We start from the raw sequence: 19,799 nt of genomic DNA, 5'->3' as shown, positions 1-19,799 counted from the left end.
AGGGAACAAAACAAATCCATAAGCTATATCTATGCTCTTCCAGTTCTATATATCAAATAAATTTGGTGAAACCTCTACTTCACCAAGTAGACTTCTAAGAAATGCACAATTCAGTTGAAAATATTCAGCTGTGCTTTAGTAAAATATGTTAGTTGCAAAACTGCAAGATCTAATATTTTTCTTCTTTAGGATCATATAAATTCAGGAGTGTAAATTTATTGTATAGTCAGTTTTAGAAAACTGACTTGAACTGGTTGAGTAAACAGATTTAAAACTTTTAATAATGAATGGTGTGGATATATTAAACAGCAAAGCCTGACAAACTTATACACATGAATGACTTTTTAGAAATTCTTTAAAATTTTACTTATTCTGGCAAAGTTTTGCAGTGAGCATTTTCTTCTCAAGTATAACATTTCTGTAGCTTCCAAATGACATTTTTGTCTTTAGGGTCCTATCAAAATTATAAAGATGCCACAGAACTGACTCACCTTAATTCTGTTTTGCCTCTTATCATTATTTGCAGTTTAGCTTATCAGTAGTGCTGGTTTATTAGTAGTCTTAGTTCCAAGTGAAATAACCGCAGCAGTAAAATATCCATGTTTCCCCGGCATGGAGCATTTAATTAAGTTCCTAGAATAACTCCGGGCGATAAGCATTCATCTTCACAGCTCCGGGGTCCCTGCAGTTCAGTTGGAACATTCTGAAGTCAGGGGGTGTGCAGCCATTTCCTAAAGCTGGGAGATGGTTGATGTTGAAGCCAGTGGGTTTATTGAGAATTCATTGTGTACCAACACGGGAGTAGATGTTCTGGGAGATACAGGCAAGTCTGAAACAAGCCTCTGTCCCCGCGGCGCCTTTACAGTCCACTTGGACAGCACCCCACTCCAGCTGCTTTCTGGGCAGCCACTGTGAGCCCTACGTTAGGTGCCCACTCTTCAGGCATTCTTGGCCGAAGACAAAGAATGGGATGGCCCTGCTGGAGCTGTGGGTGCCCTTGCTCGAAAGTTCTGAAGGAACCGTCCAGACGTTGAGCCCCCTCCCTACACAGACTTGGGGTGCATTCGAGGAGGCTGCATTTCTGGATCAGTTTTCTTCTCTGAGAAACTATAGGCTTGATTTTGCTGGGGTCCTAGCTCCTAGGTGTCAGCCTGCTCTAAGCTCTTGGCAGCCTTGCCTCCTCACGATTCCAGTGTTTCTCTTTGTGCCCAGTCTTTGTTGGCAGTGGTGGTATTCCAGAAACTTCCCAGGGCTGGTTTATTGGTCTCCCTTTCCTGTGCCTGCTGATTCTTCTCTGGCTCGCCTTCAAGTATTGCTTTAAAAAGACACTCCCTCTTTAATGTGTGATAGGAATTCTTCCTGTGAATTCCCTAGACATTCACAGCTGCACCCACGAGAGAGCTCACATTGAAAATGGGGTTCATGCCCTAGCTGGCTTGGCTTTGTGGATACAGCGTTGACCTGCGGACTGAGGGGTCCCGGGTTCGATTACAGTCAAGGGCACGTGCCCAGGCTGCGTGCTCAGTCTCCAGTGGGGGGCGTGCAGGAGGCAGCCCATGAATGATTCTCTTTCATCATTGATGTTTCTATCTCTCCCCTCTCCCTGACTCTCAATAAAAATATATTTTTTAAAAAAAGAAAATAAAAGAAAATGGGGTTCATACTGCTGGTTGCACACAACTGGGCCTTTCCACAGAAAGTCAACATTTTTAGTTATTGTTTTTCTCAGAAAGAATCCACACACATTTAATATAGTCTTAGTTCTTTTTATATTTTATGTTTCAGAATTGCTTAATTTTTAATCATCCTAATAACTTCCCAGTAGGATTGCGTTTTCTTACGAAGCACCTGGCACCTGGGTGGCTCTGACGCCTTTTGTAAAAGTGTGTATCCCGTCGTTTTTGCAGACATCCATGATCTATCCAGGAGAGCCCCCTTCTCCTCCTGTGCGGAGGAGGCCTCCTGGCCAGCAGCAGCCCCCTCCACTCATAGTGCCTCCTGCTCTGGAAGCCTGCTGCTGCTGGACCCCCTGCCTTCCACCACAGTGGCCACTGTAGTCGGAGTAGGGCAGTCCCATTTGGTTGGGCAGCTCTGTGTTACCAACCCATCAGGCTGATGGAGTCAGCTCCAGGTGAGTTTCCTGTCATTCTTACCTTTTCCCACCTTTTATCTGTTCTTTCCAGAAAAAAACAAACAAACAAAAAACGACAGGAACTTCACTTAAGGGCTGCTGGGGAGGGTAGAAGCCTGGGCTTTGGGGCAGGAGGGACAGAGGCAGAAAGGGTTAGATCTCCCTTCACCTTTCAAATTTAACCAAACTATTACACTTTCATATTTTTTCACTACAAGAGGCCAGTTGTTACATGCTAAATGCTTTTTTTAAATATTTCACTCCTTTAAAATATTTTAAAGTACAGGCTACAAGAAAGGGGTTCGGTTTCTAAGCTAAAAAGAAAAAAAAAAGCAGAAGGTACTGAGTCTTCAAGTCTACCTTTGAAACCTAGGAAATAAACTTAATTTTAAAATGTGTTCAGAATATGAAGTACTATAAGTGATGATAAATGGTCTAAATACAGTGGTCGGCAAACTGCGGCTCGGCAAACTGCGGCTTGCGAGCCACATGCGGCTCTTTGGCTCCTTGAGTGTGGCTCTTCCACAAAATACCGACTTCTGTGCATGGGCCACGAAGTTTCAATCGCACCGTATGTGCGTGCCTGCACGGGGTATTTTGTGGAAGAGCCACACTCAAAGGGCCAAAGGGCCGCATGTGGCTCGCGAGCCGCAGTTTGCCGACCATGGGTCTAGAAAATAAAGTGGGAGAAGGTGACAACTTCAAGGCGGTGAAGAAGCAAGTCTTGTAGGTATTTAGAGGGAGAATCCATGTATAGGCAAAGGGGATGAGTAGCCATGCAAAGGCCCTGGGGTGAAGATTGCAAGTATGCTCCAGGGTAAAAGTCAACCTGTGCGGCTGACATAGAGGGAGCGGGGCGAGAGTCAGTGACGGGAAAGAGGTGACAACGGGCCATGGAGAGTCTGGTCAGCCGTCGGTCGTATGGATGTTCGTTCATATTTAACTGTGGAAGGGAGCTATAGTCTCTTTGGAACAGAATGTAGTATTTTGAAACTTTTCTAGTGACGTCACCTCCTTTTGTCATCGTGTCGTCTGCCTTAGTGAGGTTATGTCTAGTCTTCCACTTCTTTCTCAAAAGTCGTACATAAGATGTGAAGAACCCTAAAAGTTTTCTAGTGCATTAAAGATACCGAGGTGTAATTGAAGTGGGGAAGGCAGCCAGAAATTTGCACAAGATAAACTACGAAATCAAAGTGCCAGTGTTTAGCCATAGAATTGCATACTTGATTACACAAACATACTTGTAAAGCGCCTTATAATTTATAAAACATTTTCAAATGGTATTTAATCCTCAGAGCCTCCTTGGAGGGCAGGTCTTATTATCACTCTTATTTTTTTTAAGGAAAAACCCTGGGGTGGAAAGTTCTTCCCGCAGGCATGCCACGGCCATGCTGGTGAGCCTTTCCTGGCCCAGGGGGAGGCACTGTTCGGGGAGGCCTGCTGCTAGCTGGTTCTGTGTCTTCTAGGCAATACGGTGCCTTTGTCTGTAAAAAAATCCTGGGGCCTGGCCGGCATGGCTCAGTGATTGAGCATCGACCTATGAAACCAGGAGGTCACTGTTCAATTCCCAGTCAGGGCACATGCCCGGGTTGCGGGCTCAATCCCCAGTGTGGGGTATGTAGGAGGCAGTGGATCAGTGATTTTTCCTCTCATAATTGATGTTTCTATCTCTCTTTCCCTCTCTGAAATCAATAAAAATTTATTTAAAAAAAAATCCTGGGGTACACCTTGGACAGCTAGATCTCTTGGAGCTACGTCAGTGCCACGTGCAGCCTCACTTCTAGCTCTCCCTGACTCAGGTCTCCCGGATATTCTGCTTTCCTGTGAGGGGTGCTAAATTCAGGCTATCGAACAAACTGACTTAATTCTTCAGCTGATCTGGAAACTGAAATCAGTCCAGGTATTTCATAGAATTTCCACCTTAAGAAAGCACTGCGGAACGAGTTTGGAGTGGAGGGTGTGAAGCTTGAGAAGCGCTGGTGAGCTGCTTGAGAAAGACACCCTCCCCCGCCCCCCCTTAGCCTGTGTGTGGGGAGCATGCACACTGAATCGGTGAACTTGGGTCAGCTCCGTCTCTTATCTGCACCAGAGGAATTTAAATGTCCATCTCTATTTTGGTGCATCTTTGTATAGAAGCCAGAGAAAACAGAGAGGCAATGCCCAGTGGCCCCAACTAACCAGAGCCCAGCTAGTTGATAACCCATCGTGCAGGCTGGGCACAGGCGACATGAAGAGGAATTTGTGCATTCTCCCTTGGTGCAGCTGCCTACCCAGGGACACATGGAGCCCCTATTTGGGCGTTTTGTCCCATCCACGGGGCGTGAAGAAAGCAGCTAGGCAAGGCGCCCTATGCAGCGTTTGAGAACTGTTAGCTTTACATGACCTAGAGTTACCCCCAGAAAAACAATTCTACTTCTGTTCTGCTTCTCTCCCATTAAAACAAGTTTATTCATTTTATTCCGGGAGCTATTTGCCATTGTTTTTATGTATTCATCAGTTGTTTGTGTGCTGCTGAATTTGCAGTTGTTCGTGATGTCATTCATGGATATAATTTTGAATGAAGAAAAAGCTGTGATGGCCAGTGTACTCAGATACCACGGCTGTGGCTCCACAACTTAGCCCAAAGAGCAGGGTGGGAGGAGCAAGCAGGCTTTCCTTGGCAGCAAAGGGCTGCCCGGGCTTAAGAAGTCTTTGTAGTTCAAAACAAAACATGTGGTTACATGTGTACATCTTTTAAAGGTGCATGAAGAAAGCAAAAGGATCAACCACAAGATGCAAGTCATGCCAATAGCATGTGCTTTGCCGCATATGAATATATATATATATGTATTTGTGTTATTTATAAATTGTATATGTAGAATTTCATTTGGTAGTTTCACAGTGACCCAGTGAAAAATCCAGGGCTGGAGGATAATGTCCCTATTAACAGGCTGGTGTGGTGGGTCCTGGGCCCCAGGACCCTAAGTCTGGTGGGGCCAGTGGCTTTCCACACCCACGTCTGCTTGAGCCATGGGACTGGCATGTGGTTTTAAGGTGTGGGAACAGCTTGCCCTGAGTCATTCCTAAGTTCCCGGGAATGCTTTTGTGGTGACTGATGATGGAATGAGTACTCTGACCTGTGCTGGGTAAAGAGACTATGCATGCACTTCAATTCCTGAGTAGGGTTTGACCTTCAGCCTTGACCTTACTGGTCGATCTGAAAGAGTGCCCATTTTCACAAGGGCTGTTACATTAGATACAGTTTTCCTCCCAAGAGGCAAAGCTGACATCCTGTGTTATGCAGATGTTACACACCATAGTCTGGGAGGAATTTACCTACAGTTTAGAAGCAGACGCTGCGGAGGCCACTACATTTGTGCCCAGTGGGAGCTCAGTATCTAGAGCAGTGGTTCTCAACCTTCCTAATGCCGCAATCCATTAATACATGTCCTCATGTTGTGGTGACCCCCAACCATAAAATTATTTTTGTTGCTACTTCATAACTGTAATTTTGCTGCTGTTATGAATTGTAATGTAAATATCTGATATGCAGGATGTATTTAGGCGACCCCTGTGAAAGGGTTGTTCGACCCCCAAAATGGTCACTACCCACAGGTTGAGAACCGCTGATCTAGAGGGAGGATTGGCCCTCTCAGTGGCCTAGTGGGGTGGGGGAAAGGAGAGGCAGTGGATCACACAGTTTTTCCCTTTTTCCTTTAATCTTTTTTTTCCCTATAGTGAAAGACAAGCACTTCAGTATACCTATTTTTTTTTTAATATATATTTTATTGATTTTTTACAGAGAGGAAGGGAGAGAGATAGTTAGAAACATCGATGAGAGAGAAACATCGATCAGCTGCCTCCTGCACATCTCCCACTGGGGATGTGCCCGCAACCCAGGTACATGCCCTTGACCGGAATCGAACCTGGGACCTCTCAGTCCACAGGCCGACGCTCTATCCACTGAGCCAAACCGGTTTTGGCGAGTATACCTATTTTTAATACATTTTCAAATTACTGCATTTTTGTTAAATATGAAAAACATTATATTTTAGAATCCCAAGGGTATACCTATTTAGGTGTCTCATAAGTTGGTCACATTTAGTGATGTTATAGAAGGTATTTGAGCTGCATTGGGCATAATTTCAGGCTTCAGAAAACGCATATTTTAATTTCAATGCTAAAAACAAAAAAAGGAGTTAATCATGAAATTAAAAAAAGCAAAAAAATGTAGTAGCCACTCTTAAATATTTAAACATTGGAAAGAAAGGTTCATTTGTAATGATATGTAACAACAAGCTAATGGGGATGCATATAGTTTGAATAAACTGTTATTCTGTATTACCATATTTCATAGGAAAAGCATTTAGGTTTGAGGACTTCAGATATAAGCAACATAAACATTTTTGTAAATAAAAAACGTATTTTTTACATCAGTATAAAATCATAACTATAATGTGTTAAATTTGAGGAAAGAATTACACCGTACATAGGCTATTTGCAACTTTTAGGCAAGTTATCATTTAGTCCAGATATTCTTATCGTTTTGTAGGGCAGAATCATAATGCTTATATTCACATTTTCCAGTGACCTAAGGAAGAGAAAAAATTTGGCCCTTTTGCATCGCAGATCTGATGTGTATAATTTTACCTCTGTTAAAGTTGAGAGAGTGGTAGTGTGAGATATATTTAGTAATAATCAGAGTTATTCAGTACTTTTGTGCTATACATGAGAAACCACATAGAAGAACCATAGGTAAGGAAAATTAATTCCAAAAGGGTGTCAGCTTCATAAATGGTTTCATAACCTGCTTCCTTATTTTCAGTAGGGTCTGTAATCGGATAGCATGGTTTTTAGTAGATAGTATTGCATTTCTAAAGTATGTAAGCTTGCAGATAATTTTCAAAGGGGGTATCAGTTAGTTCCCAGGTGTAATATACAGATGGAAATATACAGTATTATTTTGACAAATTAGTCCTTCTTTCTCCTCATTGTCTTCCTTATGTCGTGGGGCATACAGTCTCTGTAACAAATACTCAACTCTGCTATTAAAGTGTGAAAGCAGTCATAATGCAGATGAATGAGTGTGGCTGTGTTCCAATAAAACTTTATTTGCAGAAACAGGCAACAGGCCAGATTTGGCTGTACTTTGCTGACCTCTGTCTTAGAATGCCATTCTCATTCTTCTAAGGTCTTTTCTCTTGAGCCTCAGACAGTTCTAAAGTTTTGTTCTCCTTTAAAAAAAAAATGTTTAGCCTTTCTGCCTGTGAGAAATGGCATAAACCACATGGGTTTTGTTTCAATTTAATTCAACAAAGCTTTGTAAGGACCAAACAAGTACTGTGCCAGATGCTGGGGACAGGCATGGTCCAACTCTTCACCTAGCAGGGGAGATAGATGCACAGAGCAGAGATTCATTGTCTGTGCAGTGTTTTGTTTCGCTGGGAAGAGTTGTGTAAAGAGCTCATGGTACTGTGTAAATGTCTAAACTCTGGGTCCCCAAGTGAAAATTCCAGGCCTCCTCCTCAGCCTCACTCCCTTTTCATCATTTGCAGAAATTCACATTGATGGCCCCAAGTGGAGTAGTGAGGAAAGTTCTGGGAGAAGTAAGGACTTTCCTCTCCTGCTGACCAGCTGTGAGGTTTGGGGCAAACCACTGATGTTCCCTCACCTGGATTTTACCTAGAAAGGCCTAACATTTTATAATTGAACAGAAGGGTCCACCGGCAATGAGAGGCATTGTTGCCTCTTGGGCGTTTGTGCTGAAAAATAACAATATTTCTCCTATGACGTTGGACACTGCTGCTGCAGGTGTGGTGGGAAAACCTTGCCATAGAAGAGTAGCTTATAGGATGCACACATTAGTCCTTTTAATAACAAGTACAGAAAAGAAATGCATACTTAGGCATTCTGATATAAAGTCGGCTGAAGCTATGCAATATAAAATTACTACAGTGGCTGTGGGTGAAAGCTTGACTATGTGGAGGACATTGGAAGTGTGTAGCGAACAGTCCAGGAGGCCTGGTTACTCTAGTCTTTGGGGATTAAGACAAAGTCTTATGTGAAGGATTAAACAGGAGCTAAAAAAGGAGAGATACCTTTTATTAACCCAAGCCTTATATGAAAACTAGGTTTTCTCATTGTCTCATCCTGTTTCATATTGTGTCATTAACATCAAGTTACAACTTGATGCTAGGAAATTTCTTTAATAACAAGCATTCAGAATGAAATGGTTTTCTCAGCGGAAGTGATGAGCTCATGTAACGTTTTAACTCTTTCACAAGTAGGGTTGGTAAAGTAATTTACTACCCCAGTTTATCCAGGGAAACTTGTTCTTCCATATTTTCCTTTTAAGTGATTTTTTTTTTCCAATTTAAAAGAAAAGTTCTAGTAACCGTTTTTCTTAGAATCTCTGGCTTGTTCTTTATCACACCCAACCTTAACTTTTTTTTTTTTTTTTTTTTTTTTTTTTTGCTTGTATATTCTAAGAGTGTTTTGCTTTCAGTAAAATATGGAGATACTGAATTATCAGGTTTATTTTTCTAGGAATTTCTGATTCCTAGAAAAAGTTTATTTTTCCCTCCATAATTCTATGTTTAACACAAAAGGTCTGAATGGGCCTGAAGGACAGGTGTGGGCTCACCAGAGAGTTCATTTCTTAATCATAGTTGCTACCAAAATATAAATTTTTATTTTAAGTATATTTTTTCATTTTATCATGCAAATCATGTCTGTAGAACTCTTAATTCGGATATGCCTGAAAATGTTACCTACTAAATGGATTTGTACTCTATTTGGTCCAGTGTTGCTTACCGTGAGGCCAGTGAGGCCCTGTTCCCTGCAGCAGTGCCGTGGAGCCCTCCATGGGACCGTCTACATGGGCTGCACATGAAACTCTGCACTTAGCTTCATATGGGGCTACATGGACCCTTACATGGGACTCTATGTGGAGCCCTACATGCAGCTGTATATGGAGCTCTACACGGAGTTGTATATGGAACCCTACATAGAACTGTGAATGGAGCCCTCCATGGAGCTGTGTATGGAGCCCTCCATGGAGGTGTGAATGGAGCCCTCCATGGAGCTGTATATGGAGCCCTCCATGGAGGTGTTGATGGAGCCCTACATGGAGTTGTATCATGGAGCTATATATGGAGCCCTCCATAGAGCTCTACATTCTAGACCTGATGTTTCACTGTATGTTCCACTAATGTGACTGGAATCATGGAGCCCAGCAGACAGGTGGCGTGGAATGTTAGTATTTTAACATTTGTGCCTAGGGAAAGGGAGCTTTCCCACTTGTTTTAATGGCAAAGTTTTTCAGTTTATCTATCTATCTATCATCTATCTATCTATCTATCATCTAGTAAAATAGAGCAGGTTGAAGGTTTGGTCTTTACTGGACCCCACCTTTATTCTTGTCATTTGCATTCTGATTGCTCTTCAGTATTTTAGAAATGGGGTGGAATTATTAGTAGTCTCCAGGGAATTAACTGGAACCTGGGACTGTACTCATATGAACATCATTTGTCATATGTGACAAAACAGAAAAACAAAATATGGGGACTAGCTAGCCTGGATGACCTGTCATATGGAACAACTTTAATCTTTTTGCTGAAAGTTGTGTTTTAAATCAAGTAACTCTAGATCAATGCTCCTGTGAATGGGATTCTGGACAGAGCAATGTCTAAGCTGCAGAATAGTACAGTGTGTAATTATATGACAGATTCAATGAGTATCAATAAGTTTATTTTTAGCTGCATTGCCTCTAGGAGCAGAATCGGTGCAGGTTGTTCTGTAATTGCATTCATGACCAACACATGCTTCTTGCTATATTCTCTTTTGTTTTGCTGCTGCACCTAATGTGTTCAAAGAATGTCTCCCCTCTTAATGAATATTCAGTGTGCAGTGATCCTAAAATTAATCATTTGTTCTTTGCTTCTACTAGAATTAATATAGATAATCAAATAAAATTTTGCTGAATCTCATCATTAGGAAGCCCTCCATGGAAGTTGAATTTATCAGGACAGTAGCAGTGTTAGGAGACATTTTATTTCCTTGTCTGGAAGAACCAGATTAATTTGCAAGGGGAGGGATAACTTAACTTACTTTAAATAAAAAGACCAGAAGTGTGCTCACATTCCTAGGTTCCAGCTCCTGCCTCTCTCTCCTTCTTCCTATGGGTGGGGGAGTGACCCTCAAGAATGGTTTCCAGGTGGCCTCCAGACCTGGTTTGATGCTAATGCTTTTAGCCCTGGCATCTTTCCTGAGTAGTTCCCATGCCACCTTTTCCTTTGGCTGATTCCCTCCTGTGTTCCTAGGTCAGAGCCCTTGCTGGCATGTGCACCAGAGATTTACATCCCACCCATATTGGAAAAGGGTGTTTTAGATCTCAGTTGAGGCACTTATCTTCTATATCCGGCTTTCTTTCCATAACATTAACAAGTTGTAGTTAGGTTTCTAAAACAGACCCCTTTTTTCCTCTGCGCATTCTTCGCATTTACCTTCCATAGATTTTGTCAGAATCCTTTTGCTCAGCAAGTAATAGTCATCTCACTCCGATTTGGAGGTATCCACAGCCTTTTCCTTCTTTTGCATCTCAGCAAGGATTGCCTTTGATGGCTAGCTCTATTTATGTTTGCTGTGGGTACTTCCTGTGGGGGAGGATGTCCAGGGAGTTGGTGGTAAGCCACAGATGTTTCAGTGGAGGCTGTGGGGTGGCACGGACTGAGGTTCCATGAGCCACGAGGAGACCCGCCAGTCTCAGTTCTCTCCCTTTGCAGTGATGGGAGGCGTCCAGGGAAAGCATTTGTTCTGTATCCTAAGAGGAGACAGGTTGCATCCATGTTGCCTTTGCTCTAGTGCACATCTCTATATTCAAAAATATCTTTGAAGCACTGCACACCTCATGCCCAAGCAACTGCCTCTGAGCTGGTGGCCGCCATCCTTCTGGCCCCCCTGGCCTGAGCCTGCTCGCTCCTGTCTCAGGTGCCATGAGCAGATTCCTCCTCCTGCGACAGTACACGCACGCGTGTGCCTGCACCTCAGTCATCAGTGGCTCTCCCTGCCCCTTCCTTTCCTTAGAGGCCTAGGGCAGCTCGTCCTCCTGGGAAATTGGGTTCCTTACTGTCCCAACATTAAATTGCATCACTGGGTTGCTGACAGCCCTCGCTTCTGCTGTGCTTTTGGAATAGCTTTCTCCTTTGCTAGTAACCGCAGCCTGGCAGTCATCTACAGTCTAGGCATTTCTAGAGTGCCGCACATGTTTCAAAGGCCTGCTTTCACTCCCTCCCAAGAGAAGGGCTGCTGTGGGACTCCCGTTCTGATAGGAACTCTCTCACTCATGCATATCCCATGTGCCTTAGAGAGGCCCTGCGCCAAACTAGAATTTTTTGTGTAAAGGTTATTTTATGAATAAAAGCATGAATGAATGATTTCCTTGCCATTATCAACTCTTTTCTTTCATAATGGTAGTGCATAGAAATTAAGGTCATGATAATTGTATCATACTTCAGAAGATAAAAGTATGTGTTCAGATTGATGAGAGCTCACGAACATCTAGTGATAGGACTTGTTTCATAGCAACAAAGCATCCTTGAAAACGAGGTGACAGTGACCATGGCCCCCTGACTTTGTAGATGAGAATGGAAAGTAAATTTCTAGCAATCATGAACCCCCCATTTATATGACTTATGTGTTTTAAATTGGGGGAAATAAAGAACTTGTTTAGCTGCTTTCAAGAAATGGGTATGGAGTTAACAGGAGACAGTTTAGCCACATTTAGCTAATCATTAGTGTAAAAATAAACTGTGAATAGAAATCTTTCGTTAAGTGGATCCGTGGGGTCTGGATTTACTACTCTGGGGTGGTGGTGGATTCGTCTCACAATCACGGCTTGAGTGACAAAATGCAGTCATTTTAGAGTGAGCGGCCAATTCAGGTACATTTTAGCAAGTGCCTGCCTTTAAGGTGTGCAAACCTTAAAATGTTCATCATATTCTCAGTGCAGCCTCTCTTAGACCCGGCAGTCACAATAATAATGAGTGAATAGCTGGAGGACGCATCTTTCCTTCGAAGGACAGTTTGGGTCCTGTTTTCCGTTAGGTTTCGTTCGTAGAACAGTTTGCCTATTATATTTTTTGAAGGACCTAAGTAATGCTTTTTAAAAATAATAAGACACACTTAGCACTGCCTCCTTGCAGGGACATTTTAAAAACAGTCATGAAAAGAACCAGTATTTCCTTCGCAGGTTGACAGAACCCAGTCTGTGCAGGCTTTTGTTTTTCTGGCCACACGATGCAGTCGGTGCTTTCAGTTTGTACCAGGGGACTGCCTGCCTGGTGTGCAGAGTCCGGGAGGTTTCACACACTCACTCCCCATTGTGGGACACACTGGAAATTTCTCTCTTGCTGGGATCGGTCCTCTGAACTCAAGATGAACAGCGGAGAACGGGATTTACAAAGAAGTAAACCAGAGAGGGTGGTGGGTGTCTAGGATCAGAATTCTAAATGATCAGAAGTGCAGGCTATGGAAATACAACTGCAAGGAAGAACATGACCTGCTTAGGGCAGGGCGTGACCAGCAGTGCTTACGAGTAATCTAGTAGCTAGAGTTATGGAGAGCGGGGAGATGAACAACTTGGCATGTTTGTTGAAGAGCCTAAGCTTTTTTGAAAAGGTACTATGCTATGAAATGTCAGAGTCTGTCCCTTAAAGAAGGAACAAGTCTGGTAAGAATATGCTGTAAATGTTGGAAACTGGAAAAAGGTTAAAGCAGGGGTCCTCAAACTTCTTAAACAGGGGCCAGTTCACTGTCCCTTAGACCGTTGGAGGGCCAGACTATAGTTTAAAAAAACAAAACAAAACTATGAACAAATTCCTATGCACACTGCACATATCTTATTTTGAAGTAAAAAAAACAAAACAGGAACAAATACAATATTTGTATTTGCATGTGGCCCGCGGGCCGTTGTTTGAGGACCCCTGGGTTAAAGTCTTTAGTCTGGAAGGGCAGTAGCAACGATGGCTGGTTGGGGTCCAATGGCATGCCCCCTCCACGCTCAGCAAGGAAGTAAATTAACCTGGAACATGGAGACTTGGGTAGATGAAGAGTATGTAACAAGTGCATCATTGCAGGAGCTTTTGAAATCTTGGGTTGTTTTAGGAATAGGGTAGATGATCCAAATTCCTGAGAGCAGGACTCACTTCTCCCTCTTTCTTACTACGATACACATTTTGGGCAGTCGGTGTAGTTTACAATGTACTTTAACGTGTGCCGTGTTTTCTCATCATCTCAGCAGCCCTGTCAGGAGGGCAGTGGGTTTTCCCCCTCAAAGCATCAAGAGGGGCAGTTAGAGGGGCCCTTGCCAGGTCGCACAGCCCCTCTCTTTAAAGGGTAGAGCTATGGCTCTATGTCTCATTCAATGGAATGACTCACAACAGCACACGTGAATAGTTTTCTTCAGTTGAAAATGTGAGCTTCACTCTGGACCTCACAACTCACTCTAAACCTAATAGTTCTGCCTCCAGGCAAACCGAATAGGACTGTACCCATCAAACTTGTTTCTGGAAGAGGGAATTGAATAAATGTTTGCTTCCCAAAGTGCATCATTTTATGAAAGTCACAGATTGGAAAGGCAGGTTAAGAAGGATCTTTCTCTCACTCTATAAGGATCATCTTGTTCTCCTGACAATCACTACTGACTGATTTCTTGTCTTTTTCAGAGTGAAGACCTGCCTGGCTTCATTACCACAACATCACACATCAGAGAATCACATGGAAAAGAAGAGGCTCAGCATTTTATAAACATTTGAAGCTGCTTACAATTGTTCTTTTGGACCTGAGCAATTATTTTGTTTTAAACATCTGCGGCTGTACTAGAGATGAAACCAACAAGGCAAGAACGGCCGCCTCCCTCACTGGTTCCCATAGGGGGCATTCATCCTTGTGCTGTTTGTGTTGTGTTTTGTTTCGTTGTTTTTAACACAATTTGCTGAAGAAGTAATTCTCAAGAAAATGGGATGTTTTCATTGGCCTTTTAAATTGTGGCCAGTGTCTTAATTTCTTCTGACGTTCATTTTGGCAAAGCCAATTTGTCCCTCGGCATGCTAGGAGATTCTACCAATACCCATTAAAGTGGTAAAATCTGGTATTTACTGGCATACACTCAAAACTACCACAGTCCTACCTCAGTTCCAGGTGAAGCCGGATTTGCGGGGTTGGGGGCCGGCAGGACCTCCGTGTATCTCTGCTGAATGTGGCGCCAGTGTGGCCATCAGCCTTATTCAACTGGTCCCAGTACACAGCTGCTTGTTGGACTCCAGTCCAGGTTCCTGCGTGTTTACTCACAGACAGAGCCCAGTGTGGGGCTGACATTTCTCTATGGGAATGAAATTTGTGATTGGACGTTGAAGATGGATTAATAAATAATAATTATATGTAACTAAAGCAGCCTACTTTTGGAAATCATCATCTGTATTGGGTATTGGGGGTGGGAGGGGAGGTGTTGGGGCAGGGACTGAATATCTCTTTTTAACAGAGTTGTTTAATCTTCTCTATGTAGATGTTTATGTAGGTACTTCAAATTGCGAAAGCCTTTGATCCTATTTACAAGCTCAAATGTCTCTGCTGTCCTTAATCTTGAGCTTGCATTTCTTTAACCAAAAACTCCCCCAGGCATGCCAGCAATTCAAGGGTGGTCACCGGTTTAGCAGAGTTTTTAAAAATGTATTTATTATCTTAACTATAATGCTATGGTGTGGGCCAACGAGGCTTTCCTGAACAACAGTACAACAAAAAACGGGATGGGGGGTGGAGGAAAGAAACTGATAAAAGAGGCATTTCGGGCCCTGCGTTGTTAATGGAAAAAGGAAAAAGAAGGAAAACAATCTCACAGTACATGTCACGTGTTGGAAAACTCCTGACAAGACTACGCTTACGTTTTCAGTGTTCTGAAAATACCAGTGTTGTGTCGATTCTCACAGGTGTCCTCTAAAACTGCTGCCCTTGACCAGCAGAACGTCATGTCATCTCGCTGCTCCCTTGACACGTGATGGAGGGCCCCAGACCTTTTTCTCCCATGGGTACATCCCCAGTGCCTATCTTCTCTGATAGTCCTGAAGAGGTTACACTAGTTCATTGGAGATGTGAACTTGGTTTTTTTCTTTTTTTTTTTTGGAGAAAAAATTATATATAAATATATAGATATATATCGCTATAGAATAATGCATTACTAAAAATGAGGCTTTTTTAGAGGAAGACCAAAAAATTCAATGTCTTAAGAATATATTTAATGGCAATGCAAACGTCTTCCTGCTTCCATGCTGAACTCTTAGAACAGAGGATTGTATTGCAAGACAAAGTTGAATGTAAAGTGATCCCCCTGGACGTTTTTTAAAAGTTTTACTTTTCTAAAATTACACATCACAGCAGTGCATAGAGCGTACGACGTTAGTTTGAAGGTCAATTTCAGTGTATAATAGACATACTTTATAAAAATGTATAAAATGTCCTAAAGTGTTGATTTAGTCTTGGGACTAGGACTCGGGCGGTATTTGCTATGTGACTCCCCCAGGTACGTAGGACTGAATATGGGCCCTGCTGAATACAGTGTATGAAGGTATTTAAGTAGCTCTCTATACTTAGAGTAGTCATGCCTCTAAAGCAATGGTTCATGTTCATACTGCAACTTCAAACTAGCAAATGAAAAGTCGGTAATATACTAAATGTTCCTCTATCCTGTACATTTCAAAAAAGGCATATGCAATATTTACAGTTTTAATTTAGTTTACAGAATGGAACCAAAATGTATAAATGTTATGTTTGCTAAAACTTCACAATGTATATTGGGGTCTTTGTACATTTTGCCTGACTTACCTTAAATTTAAAATATTTTTTGCTATATAAACTTTAACAGTTATTAAACAGTGTTTTCTTTTTTGGGTACGTATTGTTTCTGGATATCAAGATGTTAAATATATTTCTTGCTATTGTGATATGACAAAAGACTTAACTAATCTTGCTCTGTCTTCCACTGTACACGCTGTATATAAGGGTCAATGTGATGCTGCTGGAGACAAGAATAAATGGAACTAGAATAGTGCATTGTATTTAGTCTGTATTGATCATGGATGCTCTCCTTAATAGCCATATGCAATAAAATAAAATACATTATTTATGAAATGAATAAAGCCTTGAGGATATTTTTTTCAAGGTGGATTCTGGATTTAACATAAAGCCACTCCTGGTGTTTTGGAGTAAACAAGGAAACACTTGGCTCCTACAAAAACATTTGATGCCTCTCAATGTTAATATGTTCTGGGAACCAGAAAATCCCCAAATCACAAAATTTTTGAAAAGAAAATGTGTTAAGTAAACAAAGACTTTTACTTTACAAAACAGAATCCTTGCAAGATGCTGGATGCTGTTCTAAATGCTATATAAATATTAAATTCTTTATAGCTCACAACAACCTCAGGTATTAAGAATCACCCCATCTTATAGATGAAGAGACTGAGGCACAAAGAGGTTAAATGAGTTGTTGGAGGACACACAGCTCATGAACAGCAGAACCAGGAGTCAAACCCAGAACTGCAGTCCCAGAATCTGTGCACCTGTGCACTCTGCCATGCAGCCTCCCAGAGACGCACACAGGATTAAATGCATGCATACGTACATGGAGAACACGTAGAAGTAAAGACAGAGCCATGAGTGCAATTTAGGAGGCAGAAAATATAAACATAACTTGATTTTTACCAAGGAAAATGCTTCCTCGTCAGAAATATTTTTGTACATTTTTACCCTAAAATTATAGCAGTGCAGTAACATGGGTGCCATCTCTTTTGAACAAATAAAAAGCAGAGGAATTTAGAAGATGATTTTAAAATAATGGCTCTTAATTCACATGACTGGCATGCACCATGTGGTGTGTAGGAACTTGCAGGGGACAATGTGACCTATTGTGCCGTGATGGATTGTTCTGAGGGTTCCTGTTTGGCAAAGAAGGAGGCATGATCTGCAAGGTTAGATATCCCTGAAGTGTAATGACAAGAGGGTAAATGCTAGATGTCACTCCAGGGGAGTCTTTTCAAGCCGGAATTGGCAAATGTGTTTTCCCAGAAGAGCCAATGACATAAAAAAGTGAAGAGTTGTTTCAAAGGGCCATAGGTCTGGAAATACTCAAAACCAATTCATAAACTTTTAGGAGGAAGCTAAGTGTTATAACAAGATGAAAGATAAAGATTGCATCACATTGATGTAGGAAGTTGGATTCTGACCCATTGATGGTTTTAGTAGTCAGCTTGGAAGGTGCAGATGGCTTTTTGGTGCTGTCATATTCTCGGGGTGCTGTCATTAGACTCAAGAGTCCAATATCATTGAGCTGATCTGCAGACCATAGTTAGTCCCTCTTGAAGCCATAGACCCAGGTTTAATGTCACTTAGCAAGAGCAAGTTTCCAGGTGGGCTGGGGCAGACTGTTCATTCATTTGGGCATCTAACCCTGTGTTGACGAGGTGTACTAGTATTTGAGTGAAGCCAGCATTACGTATGGCAGTTCTTAGATGCCACCAGTTGAAGGACAAAAGGCAGAATTGCTTCTTTTAAAATATGCAGTGTCTTCATCTTCGCCCCAGTTGTGCGGCTCTTCCACATTTCTCTGATTTACACAACTAAGTGAAATGTGTTCATAATTCTTGTTTGGACAGTGGTCTCTAAATAATAGAACTCTGTAATCTCGTGTGGTGGACAGTTTGAAAACACTGAACATCCCTCCAGGCTCTCCTGTTAAATTTGAACTTTTCTACCTGCATTTCTGCTCTTGTCTCTTGAGCCTGCTTTCACCTCGTAGCTCCAAAGGACCCCACGTAGCAATTTGGTGGTTTCCTTGGCACCTCCTTGTTGTCATGCTGAACTACTTTTTTTAAAAAATATACATTTCTTTGTTGATTTCAGAGAGTAAGAGAGAGATAGAAACATCAATGATGAGAGAGAATTATTGATCAGCTGCCTCCTGCACACCACACACTGGGGATCAAGCCCTCAACCGGGCATGTGCCCTGACCAGGAATCAGACAGCATCCTCCTGGTGGTTCATAAGTCATCGCTCAATCAAGGAGCCACACCGGTTGGACTGAAACTACTTTTCTTGAATCCACCTGAGCCCTCAAGTTCTCACAGCCTTTGCCACTGCATGTAGAAAAATTCTGCCCTCTTTGGGGCACTGGCTCCTCTGTTTGGAGATGTACTTTTAAAGTTGTTTCTCCCCTTCTAGATCAGAATTTCTTCTATTTACCTAGGAACTCTAAAAGCTCTAAATTTTTACCAAAATTCCTTTCACCTTAAAAACCCTACGTCAACTCTTGACCCGCCTACCTGGGTGGCCCTGGACTCTTATCAGAGAATATACAACATGTTCTCATTTCTCCAGATCTTCCATTCCACAACATTCTAAATGTGCAAATGACTTCAATATGAAAAAACCCCAAACACACAACTTAACTGATAGTTTCCCAGAAAAGATACATGTAATACAAGTGCTTGTAATTATTAGAATATGTTTAGCTGCAAATAATAGGAAACCCAACTCAATGGCTTTTAAACCAGTGGTTCTCAAATTTGGGGGCTTATGCGAATCCCCTGGTGTGCTTTCTGGACCAGCTATCAGGGCCCACTCCTAGCCTTTCTTTACACTTGGTCCGGGTAGGACCCAAAAATTTGCATTTCTACCAATTTCCCAGGTGATGCTGATACTGCTGGTTGGGACCACACTTGGCGAACCACTGAACAATAAAGGACTTTATCATCTCACATAATGAGAAGTTCAGGCTTAGATTCATAAGACAGCTAAATGACATCATCAGGGGCCCAGGATCTTTTCATCTTTCTACTCACTCAGCCATCCTCAGGATCTTGGCTTTTATCTCTCAGACCTGTCCCCTCATGTTTATAAGATAGTTACAACAGCTCCAAACAGCATATCCTCAAATAATAATATCCAATAAAGATAATCCCGCTTCTTTTGGTGTCTTTTTGGAGCGAAGCAAACAGGCCCAAAGCTGCCCACTTCACCCAGCTCTGCCTTAAGTCCACTGAACAGAACTGGGTCCCATGCCCATGTTGACATTGGTCCCTGGGAAAGGAGACTGCACTGTGGCTGATTTACACTAAAAGGGATTCACATTCTGGGCTGAGAAGCAGTCAGTATCCCCTGAAGCACCAGCCTGCTAGATACTGAACAGAAGTTGGGTGGTGGGAACACACGCAGAAGGGATGAAGTTCCAAGGGCAGTAGGAAACCAACGTGTGATCAAAACCCTTTCCAAATACAATTATTCTTCAAATGTGTTCTCTCCATTTATGGTGCTCATACTCCCAATCTCCAGTGATTTGGAAAAGGAGGATTTCTAATAAAGCACAAGTAGAATAAAATAATTTTGCATGATCAAAAATGTAATAGTGATGCTGACCTATAAATACAGAATTTTTATTTTCAAGACTGTGGACATAATTCTACTACTATGTTTCTCACGTATGTTTGCTTTTATTATTGAATCCTGTGCAATACTGGAAGCTAGTTTATAATATATTTTTATTGATTTCAGAGAGGAAGGGGGAGGGAGACAGAGGTAGAAACATCAATGATGAGAGAGAATCATGGATCGGCTGCCTCCTGCACACCCGATACTGGGGAT

At 42.2% G+C, this 19,799-nt stretch overlaps 1 protein-coding gene across 4 annotated transcripts in view; it reads left to right on the top strand.

The window, feature by feature from the left end:
• IRS2 (insulin receptor substrate 2) overlaps positions 1-16,299 on the top strand; it is a 29,635-nt gene extending 13,336 nt beyond the window's left edge. The window contains exons 2-3 of one of the 4 annotated variants that reach the window (XR_009451367.1): positions 8,914-9,364; positions 13,834-16,299. Coding sequence is in view for 3 of the 4 variants with exons in the window: in XM_059685101.1 (XP_059541084.1) it covers positions 1,908-2,116 (209 nt within the window). In the remaining variant the exon portion in view is untranslated. Of the gene's footprint in view, positions 1-1,825; positions 2,132-8,913; positions 9,365-13,833 lie in introns of those variants that run through there. The other 3 variants (XM_059685101.1, XM_059685104.1, XM_059685102.1) reach the window with 3 other exon arrangements.
• The last annotated feature ends 3,500 nt before the right edge of the window (positions 16,300-19,799 follow it).

This window comes from Myotis daubentonii, chromosome 2 (genome assembly GCF_963259705.1).
Source record: "Myotis daubentonii chromosome 2, mMyoDau2.1, whole genome shotgun sequence".
Lineage (NCBI taxonomy): Eukaryota > Metazoa > Chordata > Mammalia > Chiroptera > Vespertilionidae > Myotis > Myotis daubentonii.
The sequence above is the reverse complement of the archived record's forward strand: the minus strand, read 5'-3'. Positions and strand labels throughout refer to the sequence as shown.